General features: G+C 43.1%; 1 protein-coding gene across 1 annotated transcript in view; it reads left to right on the top strand.

The window, feature by feature from the left end:
• The window catches only part of LOC121351309 (contactin-6-like), a 72899-nt gene that overhangs the window by 18560 nt on the left and 35273 nt on the right, over positions 1–19066 (top strand). The window contains exons 3-6 of the mRNA XM_041463336.1: positions 5621–5824; positions 7583–7685; positions 15662–15846; positions 17979–18115. Of these exons, the coding sequence (XP_041319270.1) occupies positions 5621–5824; positions 7583–7685; positions 15662–15846; positions 17979–18115 (629 nt within the window). The remainder of the gene's footprint in view (positions 1–5620; positions 5825–7582; positions 7686–15661; positions 15847–17978; positions 18116–19066) is intronic.

The raw sequence follows: 19066 nt of genomic DNA, 5'->3' as shown, positions 1-19066 counted from the left end.
TGATTTCGTTGAAAAGGATTGTATATTGAGGTTTTGTTTTTTTTTTTTTTAAATTGCAACCCTTGCCTCCACCTCACAATACCTACAGGAGGAAGGATTACAAACTGTGCTTCCAGCTCACATTATAAGAGCTGTGTGCAGCGCTTTAAATGTGTCAGGAATTAGAGAGATGTCAAGGAATTTGGAAGGTAAGCCCTACCAGCAGGGAAAGAGTTGCCTTTCCTGTGATGTAACGACTTGAAGGAAGACAGGAACCCTCTGTACAGCAGTTGTTTGAAGCAGATGCTATTAATACAGGAAATATGAAATAGGAAGCACTGGGTAAAACCTCCTGCCAACCTCTAAAAGTCAGGATAACAATAGAAGAAGAGGAATAGAAATAACAGAATGGAAAACAAGGAGGGTTCATTAATTCAATTCCTCCCATATAACATCAAGAAGATGGAACGAGAGCTGCAGAAGTGTTTCTACCACCCATGGTCTCCAGGGAAGTGTCTCACTTCTCTTTCTCACATTGCCAAGTTTGTCTGGTCCTGCACCACAGCACTGGAGTTAAACCTCCTGCTCACAGGAAAACCCTGCAGAGCTCATCAGGACACTCAGTTGCTTATCAGACATCTAAAGTGTTGGTCCATGGTCAAAAATATTTAAAATATTTAAAGCTCAATTGGAATTAAACTTAATTTTCCAATAGAGGTGACAAGGAAAGATGTGCTGCTTTTTTTTTGGTGTGCTGGTTTCTTAACTGAGAGTACTGCTAACCTATTTTTGTACAAGAGAAATGAGTGATTCGTTTAAATAGAGGACAAAAATATATTAGTCAGCTATAAACCAAAAACAAACAAACAAACCCCACCAAGCAAACAAACAAATGTACAAAAAGTCTGCTCCAGCAGCTTTCAAGCATCTCAGAGAACGAAAAGAGAATTCCATATTGCTGTGAACTAATATTAGGACTTTCAGGACTGATCAAACACAAGCATGAAAGAAAAAAATTCTCACCCAAGTTTATACCTTAGATCAATTAGGACATTAAAAATTACAGTTAACAAACAAAAAAATCACAGCCTGTAATTAGTTTTTAAAGCAAGAGCAGAGCTGCCAAGTGTTACCCGACCCAGCCCAACCCCTTTATTCCCTCAGCCTGCCCCTCCTCACTTATTCATGCACTGGTGTCTCTGTTTATTTATGAGGCTCATTTCCACACCTTGCAAAGTTCAGCTCTGCCATCCCTGTGCTTGTTAGTGAGGCTCAGCAGGGCAGGGGGGACCAGGTGAGCTGGATTTTTTCCTCAACCTCATCCCAGCTCTGCTTTAAGTTCTTTAGGTCAGCCCTTTTCCCCTGTGTAATCAACATACAGTAATATTTTACTAGTGAAAAAAAGTGGTTTCTAGAGAGCTCTGAGGCAGGGAAAGGCTTGGAGAGAGGAAGCTGGAAGAAGCTTTAATTTCTGCAGCTACACACGAGCTTGACCTGCCTGTGCTTCAGAAGCTGCTGCCTAAATGGGAATACTTGACACAAGACTATGGGGTGGACTGTTTTTCATTTATTTCCTTAGAAGTGAAGACTGATCTAAAGCCTGTTTCCTCCGAGCTGGCTCCCTGCAGAGCTTTAAGGAAGTTGCTAATCTTGTTAGGAGCAGCAGGATCACTCTGCATTTGCATTTATTGGTGTGGAAGAGCTGCCAGGGCTGGCAGTGGGACGGAGGCTCTGGGCTTTCCTGAGTGCTGACATTGCTGGAGGGAGGCTAAATAAAATATTTGCATTTATTGGTGTGGAAGAGCTACCAGGGCTGGCAGTGGGACGGAGGCTCCGGCTTTCCTGAGTGCTGACATTGCTGGAGGGAGGCTAAATAAAACCCAAAACACTCCTAAGGATGCAGGAGCCCCCTGTGGACCTGCTTGGGAGGGTTAAAATTCCTATTTCTCAGCCTGTAGAAGGCTGGGGAACGAGGTGGGACATGAAACTGGGTGCGTGCAGAGGATGGGAAGAGATGAGAAAGGGCCTTTGATTTCTGCATTTTCTATTAAACATTGCACTTGATAAAGTGCAGGACCTGAAAGGGAGGGTTTGAAGTGTCTCTCCCTTTATAGAACTCAGTCATGGGCTGGGAGTCCCTTTCTCTCTGCTCCTATGAATCTTTAATCCAGCTTTGCCACAGCTCCAGAGGGAGGGAGAGCCCCCTCCCTGAGCCCAGCCTGGATCCAGCAGCATTGATTTGGGTTTGCTTGGGCTGAGGGAAGCACTGCAATGTTCAGTCCCCCAGATCTGTATATCAGCAATGATTGTCAGCTGAGCTCTGCAGGAAAACTCCCAGGGCTGACAGAGGTGGGAGATGCTCTCCAGCCTGGCCAAGCTCAGGAATTGCCCACCTGGAAGGGAAGGTGTCTTTTGGGATCTCTGGGGTGAGAAGGGACACTGACACCACAAATTAAAAACAAAAAACCCTAACAAACACACCCTAACATTGCAGCATTGTAAAATAACTCCTGCTCTGCCATAAAAGTGAGAGCAAAGAGCTTTCTCTCCCCTTTTTGGCTCATTCAGTGGATCCGCTCATCTGATTTATTCCAAGTGACTCAAATGAGAGATTTTATAACACAGTTCTGGATTTTCTACTCTATTACCTGTTGCTGTAGTAACTTTCCAAGACAAGATACTGAGTAAGGGAGTCGGTTGTTGGTATTATGCCTTAAAAGCATGAAAAAAAAAAGTTCAGTCTCCAAAGTTTGGCTCCTTCCTCTTGAGATTTCATCCAACTCCCACTGAAGTCAATTAAAATTAGGGTTTCTACAGAGTTTAGTGGAGCTGAATTAGGCTCTAGGCAAGGATGGCCTGCAGATGGGTGATGATGAACCTGCAGCTAGGAGAGGGGGAGTGTTTCTATCCCTCACACTGGGGGGAAAAGGGATTTAAATATGACTAAGAGGGGCCTGTGCTTGTTCCCAGTTAATGGGAAAATTCATCAATAGTCCCTGAAGCAATGGTGGGGAGCAGACAGGGAGAAACTTCAGAAAATGAAGTCAGCTGGAGCCCCCTGAGAACAGAAATCAGGACAGAAAAGGTCTGGTTCTCTTTTATTGATTAATTAATTCACAGATTGACCTCCTGAAGAATGTCTGTGTAGCACAAAGTTGCCTTTAATAGAGTTTTATTTTATTCCATCTTGCACAGAGAATTCAGCTGCATCACCTGCTCCCATGGCTGGTTTTGGTTCCGTGCCATAAAAGATCCTGCCTGAGAATCCTTTTGGAGTCTTAGCAGGTGCAGGGATGCCCTTAGAGGGGATCAGACCTTTCTTCAGCTCTGTAACTGCCACCACCAGAATTTGGCAGAGAAATTCCAAACTGCTTTTTCCTATGACTAATTTTTTAAATTATTTCCAGATTCTCTTGGATAAGCTAGCCTGGCATGGAAATCTGGGCATCCAAAGGTCAGGTTTTAGCACTCAGAGTGGTTTTATTGCCCAGAGGTATCTTAGTGCAGGTCTGAGTAAGGAGGAAGGCAAGAATTCCAGCTGGCAGGAAAACACTTTGGGGTACCAGCCCTCAGGGCTTTGGGAAATCTGGGGAGAAGGCAGATCCAAGGTATTTCTTCCACAGAAATGTGGACAACATGTAACTGAACACAGATTAAAGTATTTACCTGGAAATCTTCAGCATTTTCTGTAGAGTCCACATCTTGCAGCTTAGAAAGCTTCAAAAAATGAGCTGAAATCAGAATTTTGCACACTTTGGTCTGCTTGCCCAGACAGTCTGCAGTCAGCAAAACCTGTGCCTGAGACAGGGAAACAGCCTGTGTGTCTCTGCAAGACAGATCACATCATGGCTGCATCCCTTTTTTCTGATCCTTCCTGCAGGAAAACCCCTCCATCTCCAGGTTTCCTTCAGTAAATAGATGCTTTAAGGCACCTCCAAGTCCAAGGGCAGGCAAATGTGCCAACGTGGGGCTTTGATCTTGTGGGTGAGCATGTGGACCTGCACACAAGTTGTGTAACACTGAGAATTAATTGCTGCATCTCCCGGGTTTACTGCAGAGCACGGGAAAGTTTCGCATTATCCGCAGTAAAAGGGAGCCCGTTGCAGGATTTAGCCAAGTATAGAAAGTGTCATTGATTGCTCCCTGGAGATGCATCATTTCTAATGAGAGTCCTAAAATGCTGGAAGCTGATAACATAAAACTCCACAAAACTACTGGAGTTTGCAGACTTATTACCATACAGCTCCCAAGCCGGAGCTGAGGGGGGAAAGCAACGTAAATAATCTTTTTGGAATGGGGTTGTTGATGGGGGAAATGTGTAAAAATGAAGCTGTTGGCAGAACACTGTTAGCTTATGAATTATGCATTTAATTAAGAGGAGCTAAACTGGTAGATTTGGAAAGTTCTGATTTACTGTGGCTTGTAAAAGACAGGGTTTGAGTCCTGCTGCTGCTGTTGGGCGCAGAGCAGCTGCAGAGAGGGGCTGGCAGGACATCCTGGCTGACCCCACACTGGGGGATCAGCTCTGAACTTGCTCCTCAGTGCCCAAGGCTTGGCCCAAAAATCTGTCCCAAAACCAGGGAATGGTAAACTCACAAGGACAGCTGCTTTTCCAGGGTGGGCTGGTCAAAAAAATCAGTTTTAAGTTTCCTGGTCTTACAGATCTACATTGTAAAGATTTGCATTGTGGAACACCATGGAAAGGGAAAAGGGGGCAGAAGAGGGGCAGGAAGTGAGAATGGGGAAAGAAGCATGGAAGATAAGGGGATGTTCATTATCAAATGTGTCATAGGATCAAATTTTAAGTCGTGTCCAAAATGCTTTTGTGCAGCTCAGCTCGTTCCTCCATGAAAATCCAGTGCTCAAGCTCCATGTAACCAGTTTAATTTTTCCATACTGAGAGTGAAGAAAGGACCTGTAGCACCAAGCAGCAATTTGCCCTCTGGATTTTCAGAGGGAAAGTGCCATAAACAGAAATTATTTACTAAAGCAGCTTTCCCACACCATTGCAGCACCACCATTCCTGCTTAGGAGCAGGCTAGGCAGGAAAATGAGAAGTAGCAGGGGACAGAAACTGCTGTGACCTCCTGAAGTGGCTTGAAATGAGCTGAAAACTCAAGCAATGCTTACCTGGCTATTGTAAAATTCAGGGTCACCAACAAAGGAAGGAATGATGAGGAGGACTCCATCTTATCAGGAGGCTAATTTATTACTTTATTATACTATATTATATTAAAGAATACTATACTATACTAAAGAATACCAGAAAGAGAGTTACTGAATGCTAAAAAAGATAATAATCAAAACTTGTGACTCTCTCCAGTGCCCCAACACAGCTGGGACCTGACTGGCCATTGAGTCAAAATAATTCATACCAGAATCCAATGAAACAATCACCTGTGGGTAAACAATCTCCAAACACATTCCAAAGGAACAAAACATAGGAGAAGCAAATGAGATAAGAATTGTTTTTGCTTTCTCTGAGAGAATTGCTTCTCTTTTCTCTTTTCTCTCTCTCACTTCCTTTCAGCTTCCCAGGAGAAAAATCCTGGGCGAAGGGATCACCACCCAGTGGTTTCCCCTCGTTCTCCCTGCCAGTTCCGCTGGGAGGGATGCTTGACATGTCTCTGGTGTTTTCCAGCCTTGTCCTACACGTGGATCTTCAACAATAACACCTTGGATCTTCGGGAAGACAGCCGGCGCTTCGTTTCCCAGGCAACAGGAAACCTGTACCTGGCCAAGGTGGAGCCCTGGGACGTTGGGAATTACACGTGTGCCGTGAGCAGCGCCGAGGCGCAGCGCCAGGTGTGGGGAACCCCCACTGCCCTCACCCTGCGGGCCGATGGTGAGTGCACAGGCTGCCTCAAAACCCCCTGCTGCTGCTCCAGGCGTGGGGAATTCACCCCCACGCAGGGAAAACTGCCCCAGTGAAGGTTCTGCAGCAGGACACGGCCCCACGGTGATGATGCATTTTGGGGCTGCCTAAAAACAGAGGCCAGGCAGAATTAAGGGAATAAAAAGCTGCTCTGTTTACTGAAGGGCTTCAGGTACATTTAGGGCAGACAAAGCCCCCCAGGGTATATGGAAAATAGAAAAGCTGAAATCCTAAGGGATCGGTGACATTTGAGCTGTCAGGGACAGGGATGAAGAGATGAACATGCAAAGAAGGTTCTCAATGTCATTGAACAACAAGAGAATGTCATGTGACATGTTATTATTTCCCACCTCGTACCTGTGTTGAGGTTTAAATCCAACAAATCTTTCTAAATTTGTCATCTAAGTATAGCTCAAATATCAAATCCAGAGAGCTGCCTTGAGTTGCCGAGGTGAGAAACTCCCCTGCACATGTACAAACCCCTTCCTGGCAACATTTGTAATTAAATGTTCATGAGGAGAAATACAGACCTGGAAATCTGTACACAAAGTTTGTTTTGGGAGTTTGCCCACCTAAATTTCAATATACTCGTGCTGTTTGCAAAGCAGTGGTGACAATCAGTGACAAAAGTCTGTGCAGAGTTGGATTTGGAGGATAAACAAAACTCAGCTGTGTGTTATGGAATGATAAATAAATAAATAAAGCATGGAATAATGCTGTCACTGCAAGGCTCTGCTGTTCAATAACATCAGCAGATCACACAAAGCAAAGCTGCACTTCCTCAGCTCCAAAGTTAATAATTTGGCACAAACTCTGATTGCAGATGCTTAAGATCTTTTCTGATTCTTTTTTTCTTTTCATCACGCTATTCTTTTTCTCATACTCCTTCTATCAGTCCCTTTATCTTCTCCCATTCTCTCTGCTGGCCTCTGGATTGACTCCAACACTGGCAGCCTCTGAGGCAACACTGGAAGTTGCATGTGCAATATTATGCAGATGCCTGTTAAATATAAAACAAGAATTGGTTCATTTTCTGTGTGGGATGTGGGCAAAGACACTGCAGGAAAATACCTGATTTACGTTTATCCCTACAGTTGGAATGAGTTTCACTGTGAGACACATAAAAGATATTGAAGAAGTTCAGCTAAAAGTTTAGTTTCCTAAATCCATCCCGAGCCTGCTGCAAAATTAAATTCCCTAAATTAATACTGGATTATCTGTGATTTATCAGATGTTCAGCCAGATTTTCAAATATGATAATTCCATCTAATTACATCAGCCTTCCTCAAGTCTGCAACTCACATTTGGATGTTTTAAAGACATTTTAAGAGTTTTGCAAGTAGTTTGCCCTTGGGATTTTCTAATTTTCTTGCACATAGGATCAGCACAGTGTACTGAGGGTGACTAGCGGCAAAATTGTTGCTTGATAAAAGGTGCGAACCCAAAATTATCTCAAAAACCTTGATGCACAGCAGACTTGGAATGTAAAACTTGTATAAAGTCACACTCTTCAACTCCTAAATGCAGGGAGTGGAGAGATTTCACAGAGTTTTCAGCAGAGGGCTGAACTCCACCCAGGAGGTTCAACCTGCTCCGTCGTGTACTGCTCACCACGGGTGGAACACGAGGCTCTGGAGTGATTCATGCCACCCTTCCTTTCACCCTGAAGTTCTGTTGCAGGAGAAGGTCTGGGGCTCAGCTGGAGTGAGCTGTTTTGATGTTCCACAGGTGTGATGGGGGAGTATGAGCCAAAGATTGAGGTGCGTTTTCCAGAAACAACCCACGCAGCCAAGGGCTCCTCTGTCAGACTGGAATGCTTTGCCCTGGGAAAGTAAGAGCTTTGTTTTTATTAAATCTGGGGTTTAACATTGCTCCTTTCACATTGGAGTTATTCTGGTCAGAATGGGATTTGTGAATCTTGTGGTTTTTTAACCTTGCTTTGATTGTTTCTGTGCCATGTGTTCCCAAGGAAATGAGAGAGAGCACTGTGCTATAACTGAGGCTCACGTGGGTGCAGGGGGACAGAATGTGGGAGGAGAAGAGAAGAGAAAACTGGAACAAAGATTTTCTTTCCTGAGAGTAGTTTTGACTCTGAGATGAGAGCTGACTCCAGGTGACAGCGCTCAGTGTAACTGCACCCTCACCCCTGATGGATATCACAGTAGGAATGGTTTTTGTGCTTGTGTGACATCGCAGAATCACAGACTGCTTTGGGTTGGAAGGGACCTTAAAGCTCATCCAGTTCATCAAGTTTCTACCCCCTGCCCTCAGCAAGAACATCTTCCACTGTCCCAGGCTGCTCCAAGTCCAGCCTTGCCTTGGGCATTTCCAGGGATCCAGGGGCAGCCCCAGCTGCTCTGGGCACCTTGTGCCAGGGCCTCTCCACCCTCACAGCCAAGAATTCCTTCCTGATATCCCATCTAAACTTACCCTTCTTCAATTTGAAGCCATTCCCTGTGTCCTGTCCCTCCATCCCCTGTCAATTGTCTCTCTCCATGTTCCCTGGGTCTCCTTCATGCCCTGCAAGGCCATCCTGAGCTCAGCCCAAAGCTTCTCCTGTGCAGGTGAACAATGCCAGCTGTGCCAGCCTTTCCTGCCAGCAGAGCTGCTCCATCCCCTGATCCCCCTGGAGCCTCCTCTGGGCTCTCTCACTGCTAAAAATCACACGGGGGGGATCAGGTTATGTTTGAAGAGTATGTGGGATGGATCTCCTGACCCTCCTGTCTCCAAAGCAATGCTGAGGAGCCCTGGGAAGACCCAGCAGCAGCCCTTCCTTCCAACAACCCATTATCCTGCATTTTTCTGAGTTTTCTTGCACTGCTGTCCCTGTTTCCAGCTGCAGTGGTGGCTCAGGCAGCTGCTCTGCATTCAGGGAGCAGCTGGGGGACTGAATCACTGTAACCAGCCCACAAACCCCAGTCTTTCCACTGAGCATCGTTGGAAAAGCCCAAATAACCCTGAGATTGTTGACCTCTATTTAGTTTAAGTTCACTTTGACAATCCATTTTAAGGCTGTAAGCTTTTAAAGTGTTTAGAGCTTTCCCAGAGGTTAAAAGCCTGACTTGCAGACAGCACAAATTAATCAAATGTTCCTCTGGAACCTAGGCTGGCAAGTAGAAAAATAAAGCAAATAAAAAGTTAATAAGATTGAAATGGCCTTGCCTTTCAGATGAGATTTCTATAGAAACTAATACTAGAGATAATTCTTATTAAAGGTATATGCACTTTTTTTGGCCCAAAAGCAGTACCAGACTTTAGCACTCTTGGTAAAGCTGATTTTCTTTCCCAAATACTGCCAAGCTACTTCTCTTTAAATACCTCTTTAATTGTGTGTTAGTCCGTGCAGGCTCTACATTTCAAGTTGTCATTTCTTATTTCCATCTGTTGCATAGAAAGCATTGAACAATGAGAGAGAAAAAGCCAGGAAATGAGATGTACAAAGCACTGACATCTTAGTGAAGGGGTAAAGATTGGTCATGTTAATGTGATGAACAGATTTTGCCATTTTAAGAACATCTTAAGGAGGAAAAAAGGGGACTGAGAGGACATATGGATAATGAGATCCCTCAGGGAGACCCTTCTATGCAGTGCTTAGGAATGCCTGAGAGGGTTAATGCAGCTTTAATGTAGATTTTCTTCTTTGTATACAGCTGAAAGCAGCACTGACAGACTTCCCTGGAGTTATCCTGCCTAAATACCAGGGATCCATGGCCAAAATCCACTTTCCACACACTCTCTGGGGTCACACTGCTGATGTGCACCCTGTGTTGGAGGTGCTGCTTGGGAGCAGAGGCTCTTTGGTGGTGACACTGGAGAATTTCTCACTATTTCTCCTCTTAAATTTTATTTTTGGAAGTTCAATGTCTCGTACAGAACTGCACAGGTTTTAGTCTGTGTTTTTTTCTCTCCCTAAACAGAGCCTTAAACCACCTTTTTACCAACATGTCCATCAGCGGAAAAGCTTTATTCCAGAGCTGGCACTTAGATGTGAATAAAGCAAGCAAAACAGATTGCAGGTGAAACACTCTTAACTTATTAGATAAGGCCAGATTTCTAGAGGTATGCAGGTGATTAGTGGCACTGTGAAAAGCTGGAAGTTTCCTGCCTCCAACTGTTTACAATTGCGGGCAGAACCATCTAAATGCAGCAGCACCTCAGTTTCCCAAATTCCACTAAAACCCTGGCCCCTGCTATTGTCTGTTTATGTTAAAATCAATTCAGCCCAGCATTTGTTGAGCTGCACCTCTGATCTGCCACAAGCACCGGTGGTTATTATCTCGCTCAGGTTTCAGAACTGCTTTCCCATTATCCATAATTTTCTATATTCACACTGTTAGGCCGCTGGCTCCGACAATGCTGCGGCTGCTGCTGCCTGGGCACTGTGAATAACAGAAATCTTTCATGCTGAAGGCAGATCATAGGCAACCTGCTGGGGTTTTGGGCTGCAAAAGTCTTAAATGAAAGTAGTTTTGTGGTATTTAGAGAAATAGCGTCCCTTTTTCTGTGTGGAACAGCAAATCACACCAATTGGGCCTCGCTCAAAAGGCACTTCCACAGTTCAAATGCAACTAGGAGAGGCCAGGCTCTTGGCTGAGTTTAAAACTTGGTTTAAAACATCTTAAAAATACCTTTTTTTAACGTGGGGGAGCTCAAGGTCACCCAAATGTGCTCCTGAGGGGCACCCTGGGGTAGGTGCATTCCACACAGATCTGTTGCAAAGCTCTTTTGGCACTTCACGTTAAAATATCACTAAAGATTTTTACAAATCATCTACCAGCCTCAGAAATTCTTCTTGTTTTGAGGAAAAGAAGGGGTTAAATAAGAATTTCTCCCTGCAAAGAGGGTTTGGCGGGATGGATCCCAAATGGACAAAGGATTTCGGGCCAGTCCTTGACTTTGAACCATATTTTATAGAGCAGACACCACAAATAGAAGATTTTGAAAAGCAAATTAGTGCTCACTCTGATGGGATTATAAAATAAAGTGCAGCTCTCTGATGAATCTAAACAGGCAAGAAACTGCACCTTATACTTAATCCTTTGAAAGAAGGAAATCTGAAATATGAAATAGTGGCTCCACTATTTCAAATCCTGCAGCCTGTGGCAGTTTAATAGAAGAGATGAGACTTTGTGTTCTGCACCAATATTCATTACCATGACAGTGTTTAATATTATGCCAGGATTAAAAGTCCTGGTTTGGATCAAGCTCTATTAATCATGCCATATATCCAAATTATTGTTCCTTGTCTTTCAGGGGATTGAGCACCATGGAAAGAATTATGTTCAGTTGAGTTATACTGTGCTGCTTTCTGTAGATTTCTCTCAAAATAACTTCTTTTTTTTTCTGTTGCACAAATAAGAATAGTCCCTGGAATGAAAATAAGTGAAGTAGTTTCCATGTCTGGTGCACATATTTATTAAACTCTGTCTGTGGTTTATATTTTTCTTCATTCCCTTCTCAAAGAAAGGAAAATAATCAGTTCACAATCCCTGCAGATGGGCTGTTGCCAGCTGAGGTTGTAAAAAGCATATGTGAATAACATAAAACAAGATTTCTTTCAATCCCAGAATATTCATTTTTCATGGGAAGTTCCCACCTATTCCTCTAAATGTATTCACAGAAGGGTTTTTTCCAACACTCTTGGAATAAGTAGATAATCACACAGCTCCAAGGGGGTTCCAAATAACCATTTTTACTAAATTTACATAAAAATCCCAAGCTTCACCTCTGGTATATTCTCAAGTTGTTGATGTAGGAGGCTTTAAAAGGGTCAGTTATGGGATTCTGAAACCCCAGATATGGGGATGACTTTGGGCACCACAAGTGAAGTTTCCAGCCCCCCTTTTCCATCCCTGGCCAAAGCAAGGCATGGATTTGTCCTTCCAGGGATGAACAGATCCCTCTCACACAGCCCAGGTTGTGCCTCCAGGAGAGTGGCACTCAACACCTTGCAGAAAACTGCTGTTTCCAGGTAATCCATCAGGAGGATCCAAAATTAAATGTTTTAATTATGGTGCTCCTCAGATCCTAATTCTCCCTGGTGTCAGCAGTGATGCGGCTCTCAAAGCTCAGCTCGGGCTCATTTGTCTAACGAACCACGGGCTTCATTATCCCAAATGCAGATTGAATTTCCCTTTGAAGGGCCCCCAGATGCACAGGACAAAAGATGAGGCACGGTCCCAATGCATCATCTCTGCTGAAAAAGGTGAAACCTCCCTCACGGTGTGGGTTCTAATTCTGCAGACAAATTAATTTTGCGTCCGCCGTGACAAGAACTTGTCACCAACCACAAAATATTTTCCATCTCCTTTTCTTTCCCAGTTAGTAACTTATGGTTTTGTGATTCTGCTGCCTGTATGGTGGAATATAAATTAAATTAGTGCTCCTGGATGCTCTGAAGGTTTCAAATAAACTGCAGATTTATGTACTAAGACACTCTCATATTTATGCGCTGTTTTCTTATTTACTCAGGAGAAAGCCAGACTTTGTGTATGAAGTGTAATAAATTTGGGAAGTGCACTCATTGTTTCTTCACATACTCAAAACTTTTTAAGCCCAAACTGTTAATATTTTTAATCTGGTTATTGGAAGGGACTGAAGGACAGAAGGACCCATGGGGGCAGGGCCACTCAAAGCTGCACGGGCAGGCGCTGCTCTGTGCAGCAATGACAGCTCCTGGCCTTCCAAGGAATAGGAACATGCAGAACAATCCCACAAAAATTCACATGGCTGAATTAGGTTCTATACACAATTACCTGCTTCAAAAGGAAAGTTTCACTCCTTAAAGCATCAATTTCTAAATAGATTATTTCTCCCAAAACCCAATTTAATCAAACTGGTTTTATTTTTTTTTTTTTAACCTTGAAAGGTTTCACATGGCCTGAGTAAGAGCTGCTATTAAGAGATTTGGTTAGAAGATGGAAACTAGCAGAAAAAAGTGAAACCAGCCAAAAACTCCTATTTTCTGCAAAATACAGTGACTGAAGATGCTGGGGCTTCTGTAGCAATGAGCATCAATGAAAAAATGCAGATATTCTCTAGGAAGATCCATCCCATGGAATTGGCTGAGTTATGGACCCTGCCAGATTCTGCTCTGTTACCTGTAGCTCAGGTGGAGCTGCTGTCCTGACACAGGAATTCCTCCTCCTGATAAAACCCAGGCTGCCTGTCAGGAGAACAAAGTGCAGTTAACTATTTATTGTCTTTAAACACAGCAAAGCTGATGAGCTCCGAGGTTTCTCTGTCCTCCTGCTCTGCTGACATCAGGAGTGAGTGTCAAACACCCTCTTGTTGGGCCAAAAACGAACTGAGCTTGCCTTGAGACATCCCCAAGGATGTGATTAAAAGTCTGCAGTGTGGAGAAGGAGATCAGGGGAGAACCTTCTGCTCAAACCTTGGCCAAGCTGACAGAAGGGCCCCTTTCCTACCTAGCACTGCCTCTGGCCTTGTGTCAGCACAGAATTCCCTTGCTCATGAACAACCAGAGCTGAGAGAAAACAAACGGCTGAGAGAATAGGAAATATGGAGATGAATCTCTTTCAGGTGGCAGAATGCATCTAATTATTGGTTTTTTCTCCCATATGGCTGCTGGTTCCTTTTAATATCTTTGTTATAAAAAAAAATAAAATTAAATCCAGAAGAGACGCCTTTAAAGCAAGCAGTTAAACGCTCCTGGCATTCTGCAGGCTGCTGCTGCTGCACAGTTGCTGCTCCCCCAGTGTTGAATATGCAGGAGGATTTGAAGAGCCAGCCGTGCTCTCCTTGTTGTGGATCGATCCCAGCCAGGCTGGGAAGCTCCCCTGGCTGTTTTCCTGCCTGGAGCACGGCAGTCGTGAGCCAGGCTCGGTCTGCACTAGAGCTGTGCTCCTTTTAAACAGCCAAAAGTACCTTGCTTTATAACAACTGAATAAATAACTGAATAAATGACTGAATAAATAACTGAAACTTACTTGCTGGAGAGAAATCCTGCAGGAATGCTGGCGTGCAGCATCAGTCTGGAGGAAAGAAGGCTCGAGGGAAGCCTTGTTGTTCTCTAACAACACCTGGAGGGAGGTTGAGCCAGGTGGGGATGGGCTCCTCTGACATGACAACAGCCTCCAGCTGCACCAGGAGTGGTTTGGGTTGGATTTTAAGAAAAATTGGTTCATTGAAAAAGCAGAGAAACATTGAGGTTCTGGAGTCACCAGCTCTGGAAGGCTTCAAACCACGAGTAGATGTGGCACCTCCTGGTATGGTTTAGAGAGCAGGTGGAAGGTTGGACTTGATGATCTTGGAGATCTTTTCCAGCCTGAATGATCCTGTGGTTCTGTGCTGAGGTTTCTGGAGGAGAAAGCACCTTTTAACAATTCACTCAGGAAAAACACCTTTATAAATTCCCTAGGAAGAAATGGTATTAAACAACATCTGAAATAGCTTTTGGTCTTGTTGGAAAGGACAGCTAATAAAGGTGGTGGTGACAGTGGCTGTTGTCCAGAAAGATCTGGAATTTTTTTAGAACTTGAAACAAAATGGGGAAAAGTAGAATAAAATCTCAGTTTTTCTTTGCAGCCCTTTGACTGGGTAACAATATCTGACATGTCCCAGTCACTCCTGTTTGTAGGAAATTGTTCAGAGAACTCACATTTCTCCCAACTCTGGTTCTTCTTGCTCAGAAGAAAGTTGTGAACATCAGACACACAGAGTCAAAATGCAGAAATCCGGCCCAAACTTCCTGAATTATTAAGAAATTAATCCATTCTGTATTTGTGACTTGATTTCTTTGTTCAATAAACAAGGACTTGAACTTGAATAATTTAGGGTACGAGCAGTTACAGTCTGCTAAAAAGGAATAAATCCTTTGTAAGTCAGCACTGCAGGCAGAGACCTTGGAGACTGGAAACAAGGACTTGTAACTTCCATAAAAGTTGTGTTTTCAGTTGCTGTGGATGTTATTTCCAGTAGAAAAGAAGTCAGCATTTAGCCAAAGCCCCTGTAAAAAAGCTCAAAATTGAATTTGTTAGAAAAAGCAACTTATTTCAGTTTGCAGAAACGGCAAACAACTGTGAAATCCATGACTATTAATATTTCAAAGTGTTTTGGTGACATAATAGATCATGAAAGTGAGGCTCCTATGGCTTGTGATATTACCAGAAATCCAAGATGTATTTATAGCTGCCTTCACTGTTTTGTGTTGTATGGGATACATTGATCCAAATATAAATGAGAATGATAAAAAGCTTCAAAAACATGAAAAAAGAAATATTCTTTTTTTGTCTCTATCTCTTCCCAGCCTCAATGTTTTGTTCTTTCTTCTCCTCAGTCAATTCTCTGTCTGCTCTCTTCTACCTTGGCTTCTGTTTTTTATATTTAGATTTATTGGTATTTTTAGATCTTTTGAAATCTCAGCCAATATTTCCTATTTTGGGGTATGAAAATGCCTTTAGTGCTACAGGGAATTTGTTTGCTGGGAGAACCAGTCAATAATTCAGAACTTCTGTGGTGTTTGTTTGTACTTGCAAAGTCATTGCTTCAGTGTCACAGGGCTTAAAAACAGGTTTGAGCCCCAAGTAAGAGTTACTAAGGGGAAAACACAAACTGGCCTAAGGAAAAATCATAGAACAGACTGAGAATTTCATCCCACTTTGGACCTGTGCTCCTAAACAAATTGGACATGCTATAAAATCTCAGTCTTATATAAACCTCTGTATGTCATGCTTAGGAATTATTTCTTTTTAAAATTATTGCTACTCTCAAGAAAGGATTTTACATTATTTTTCCTCTGCTGTAACCAATGCTGTCTCTTTTTCTCCAATAAACACAATTCTTTAGTCCTGTCCCAAGTATTAGCTGGAAGAGGTCTGATGGAAACTCCTTGGCAAAGAAAATCCAGCACAACAGGACTGGGGGAGTTCTTGAAATCCCCAACATTGAGCAGGAAGATGAAGGTTCCTACGAGTGCATCGCAGCAAACACCCGAGGAATAAACATTGCAAGAGGTCAATTACTTGTCTATGGTAAGCAGATTAAGTGAATTTTGGTTTTTAATGAAGAGCAGGATGGAGTTCTGCTGCATTGTGCAGATGAAGTCTCTCAGCCCCTTCCTGGAGGTAGAAAGTGCATGTCAGGTTAAGCTGATTAAAAACTGATTGGGGGCTCTCAGTGACCTTCACTGAGTTACAGCCTCAGCAAATAGAGATATTTTACATCAAAGCTCGGATTGGAAGCGTGGGAAGTTGGAAATGGTAATAAAAAGCAGAGAGGAATCCCTGTGCAGGTGTGTGAGACATGAAAGGCAGGCAGGGATCAGTGTCCAGCAGAGATGAAGGGCAGGGAAGGATTTGCTCTGTGGCAGTGAAGGTGATTTCACCTCCTGCTGTCCCATAAACACACGAGGACAAAGCACAGGGAACTCATCCCATTCCTCCCTGTCCTTCCAGCTTGGCTAAAAGTGGAGAATAACCTGGGAATGTTCTCCCTTGCCCTGTCCCTTGCTGTGGGCATTGGTTCCCTGCAGTCCCAGTCCCACGGGATGGTCTCACATGGCCAGGGTGAATAATGTCTCTTTAGTGGAACTCTTCACACCCAGGGAAAGCAACACATTTGGACAGGAATAAGAGGAGAGTTCTTTTCTTTACCTCATAAATCTTTCAAAGGATAAAGCAAAGAAAAAAAAAAAGAAAATTAAACATAACAGCAAGGAGGAAAAAAAAAAATCACAGCAAGCGAGACTGAGCCTCCAGTTAACATCTGTTGAGAAGACTCTGGCAAGTATTTTCCTTTTTTTTTGTAAGTAAATCTCTTCTAATGAAGAGATGCAGGCTTTGCTGATAAGCTACCAGGCTCCTGCAGCCATGGCTAATATCAAGATATATGCCAGGAATAGAACAGTCTGCTGCTGGTTTAAATATTTCATTATTTCCTTGCTTTCAGGGGGTAGATTTTGCTCTTGTTGCTCACTAATTTTTTTCACCATGTCAATCAAGCAGTTCCATTAAAATTAAGTTCAGTAGATTACCTGGCCGTGATTGATAACAGCACAAGCAATTATAAAATTATGATCAGTTAATTCAATCTAAAACAATGTGCTTATTAACTGTGCTTTGTACATTAATTAATAGCTGTTCATAGAGCAATGTATAAACAGCACTCATGAAGCCTTGGCATGAGGTTTTTTTGTCATATTAGGAGTGTGCTGGTGAATTATCTCTGTAATTGATTTCCTCTTGCTCCTTTTCTGTTCTCTGGGGGTTTTCCTCTAGAGGAAGGCTGTCTCCAAAAAACAGAGATTCTTTCCTGGACACTGCATTTTATGTGATCCCTTCTGAGAGCAGTAAAAATTAAATGTAATTAGAATGCTTTTAAGCAGGGTGAACTCTGTCCTTAAAGGATCTTTGAGCACCTAAAGGGGTTCCAGGAGAGCTGGAGAGAGACTTTGGATAAGGGATGGAGAAACAGGACACAGGGAATGGCTTCCACTGCCAGAGGGCAGGGCTGGATGGGATATTGGGGGCAATCATTCCCTGTGAAGGTGGGGAGAGACTGGAATGGAATTCCCAGAGCAGCTGTGGCTGCCCCTGGATCCCTGGAAATGTTCAAGGCCAGTCTGGACACGGGGGTTTGGAGCAATCTGGGACAGTGGAAGGTGTCCCTGCCATGGAATGAGGTGTTATTTATTCTCCCCAGGTGTCACCTCTAACCAGTCAACATTCAGCTCTAAATGCCAGCCTTCCCAAGGGAATTCCTGTTCAGGTCAGCCCTTGAGGCTCAGTTGTTTACAGAGCTCCTGGGTGGTTCCTGCAAATTCTGCTTTTACACCTCAGTGAATTCCTTTAGAGGAAGACTTTGCAGAAATGACATGTCTTGGTGCTTTCCTGATTTCAGGCATCTAAAATTACCATTTCTGCACATTTTGGCCATAAAAATGGATAAAATCTCAACCAAAGTCCCTACCCATGAACCACCTGATTTTCCCAAGCTTGCCCCAAAGTTTAATGCCAGGGAATTGTTGTACAGAATTCTCCTGCAGTATAATGAAAATGTGTTGAACAGCTATTAATTAGCCCTGCTCAATTCATTAATTAATGGCAGCATACCTCAAGCGAAATCACTTTTCTCCTGCTTAAAATGCTTTGCATATTCTTTTCAGCACCCCCTGAATGGGATAAAAGAATCCAAAATACCTTTCTGTCTCTCTATGACAGTTTATTTTGGGAATGTAAGGCAAGAGGAAAACCAAGCCCTTCCTACAGCTGGTTAAAAAATGGCCAGCCCCTCATGTCAGAGGTAAGATTCCTGTCTCATTTGATTTCTTCCTCATATTTTCTTTTGTTTGTTTGTTTTTTCATTATTTAGTCATTATATTAATTTCATAATATATTAATTAAGTTTCCAAAAAATAGGTAAAGATTAATATATCAAAATAAATATAATAGCACAAACTCTTTGCAACACAGAGCCTCAATTCTTGGACTTCATCTTTATTGGAAATGTATGAAATTGCAGTTTAGAGAGAGAGAAACACCAATTTCTTCATGTGAATTATCTAATTGCTATAAGATATGGCTGTAGGTATAGAAAGGCTTAAAAATATGAATTATAATTGGTGAAAGAATCACTAAATACATTTGTAGACATAATCTGCAGTTTTGGAGAACTGGTAGGATGCCAAAGGACTGGAAAAGGATTCCAGAGCTAGAATTGCAAAATGCTCAGTGTTGAATTGCACTTTTCTTCTGTTTCTGTTCCAAATCGGTAGCTGGGTGGACCTTTGGTCTCGTGCAGAGTGCTGCTCTCCTGCTGAGTTAATCCTTTACCTTAATTAATCAGTCAGCTCTGAAAATCAGCTAATTTTGAGGGTAACATTTTCTGGGCTTTGTGGCAGGATGATCCAAAGAAAGCCACGTAAAGGCAAAAGGAGGAGCTGGGTAAGTGCAAAATGTCACTTGAAAGGACCAAGTGGAAAGAGAAGTAGGAGAGCAGGAGGAGAGGGGAAGTTTGGAGCTCAAACACTTGAGAGCCACCTTCAGATCCTTCATCAGCCAGGTCTTGAGAGCCCAGCTTCCAGGCACAATCCCTGCATTCCTGGGAGGCCAGGCTCCATCCATCCTCCAGCCTTCAGCTGGTGGCACCCTCATGGAGGAGGACTTCTGTGATAAGAAGCTCTTTGCATTCTGCTGAGACCATTTCCCTTTTTTTTTTTTTTTTTTTTTTTATTTTTTTTTGGGGTATCCCTCC

Source organism: Pyrgilauda ruficollis, unplaced genomic scaffold, assembly GCF_017590135.1.
Source record: "Pyrgilauda ruficollis isolate IOZ18807 unplaced genomic scaffold, ASM1759013v1 scaffold10, whole genome shotgun sequence".
Classification (NCBI taxonomy): Eukaryota; Metazoa; Chordata; class Aves; order Passeriformes; family Passeridae; genus Pyrgilauda; species Pyrgilauda ruficollis.
This window is presented reverse-complemented; position numbering and strand designations above follow the sequence as displayed.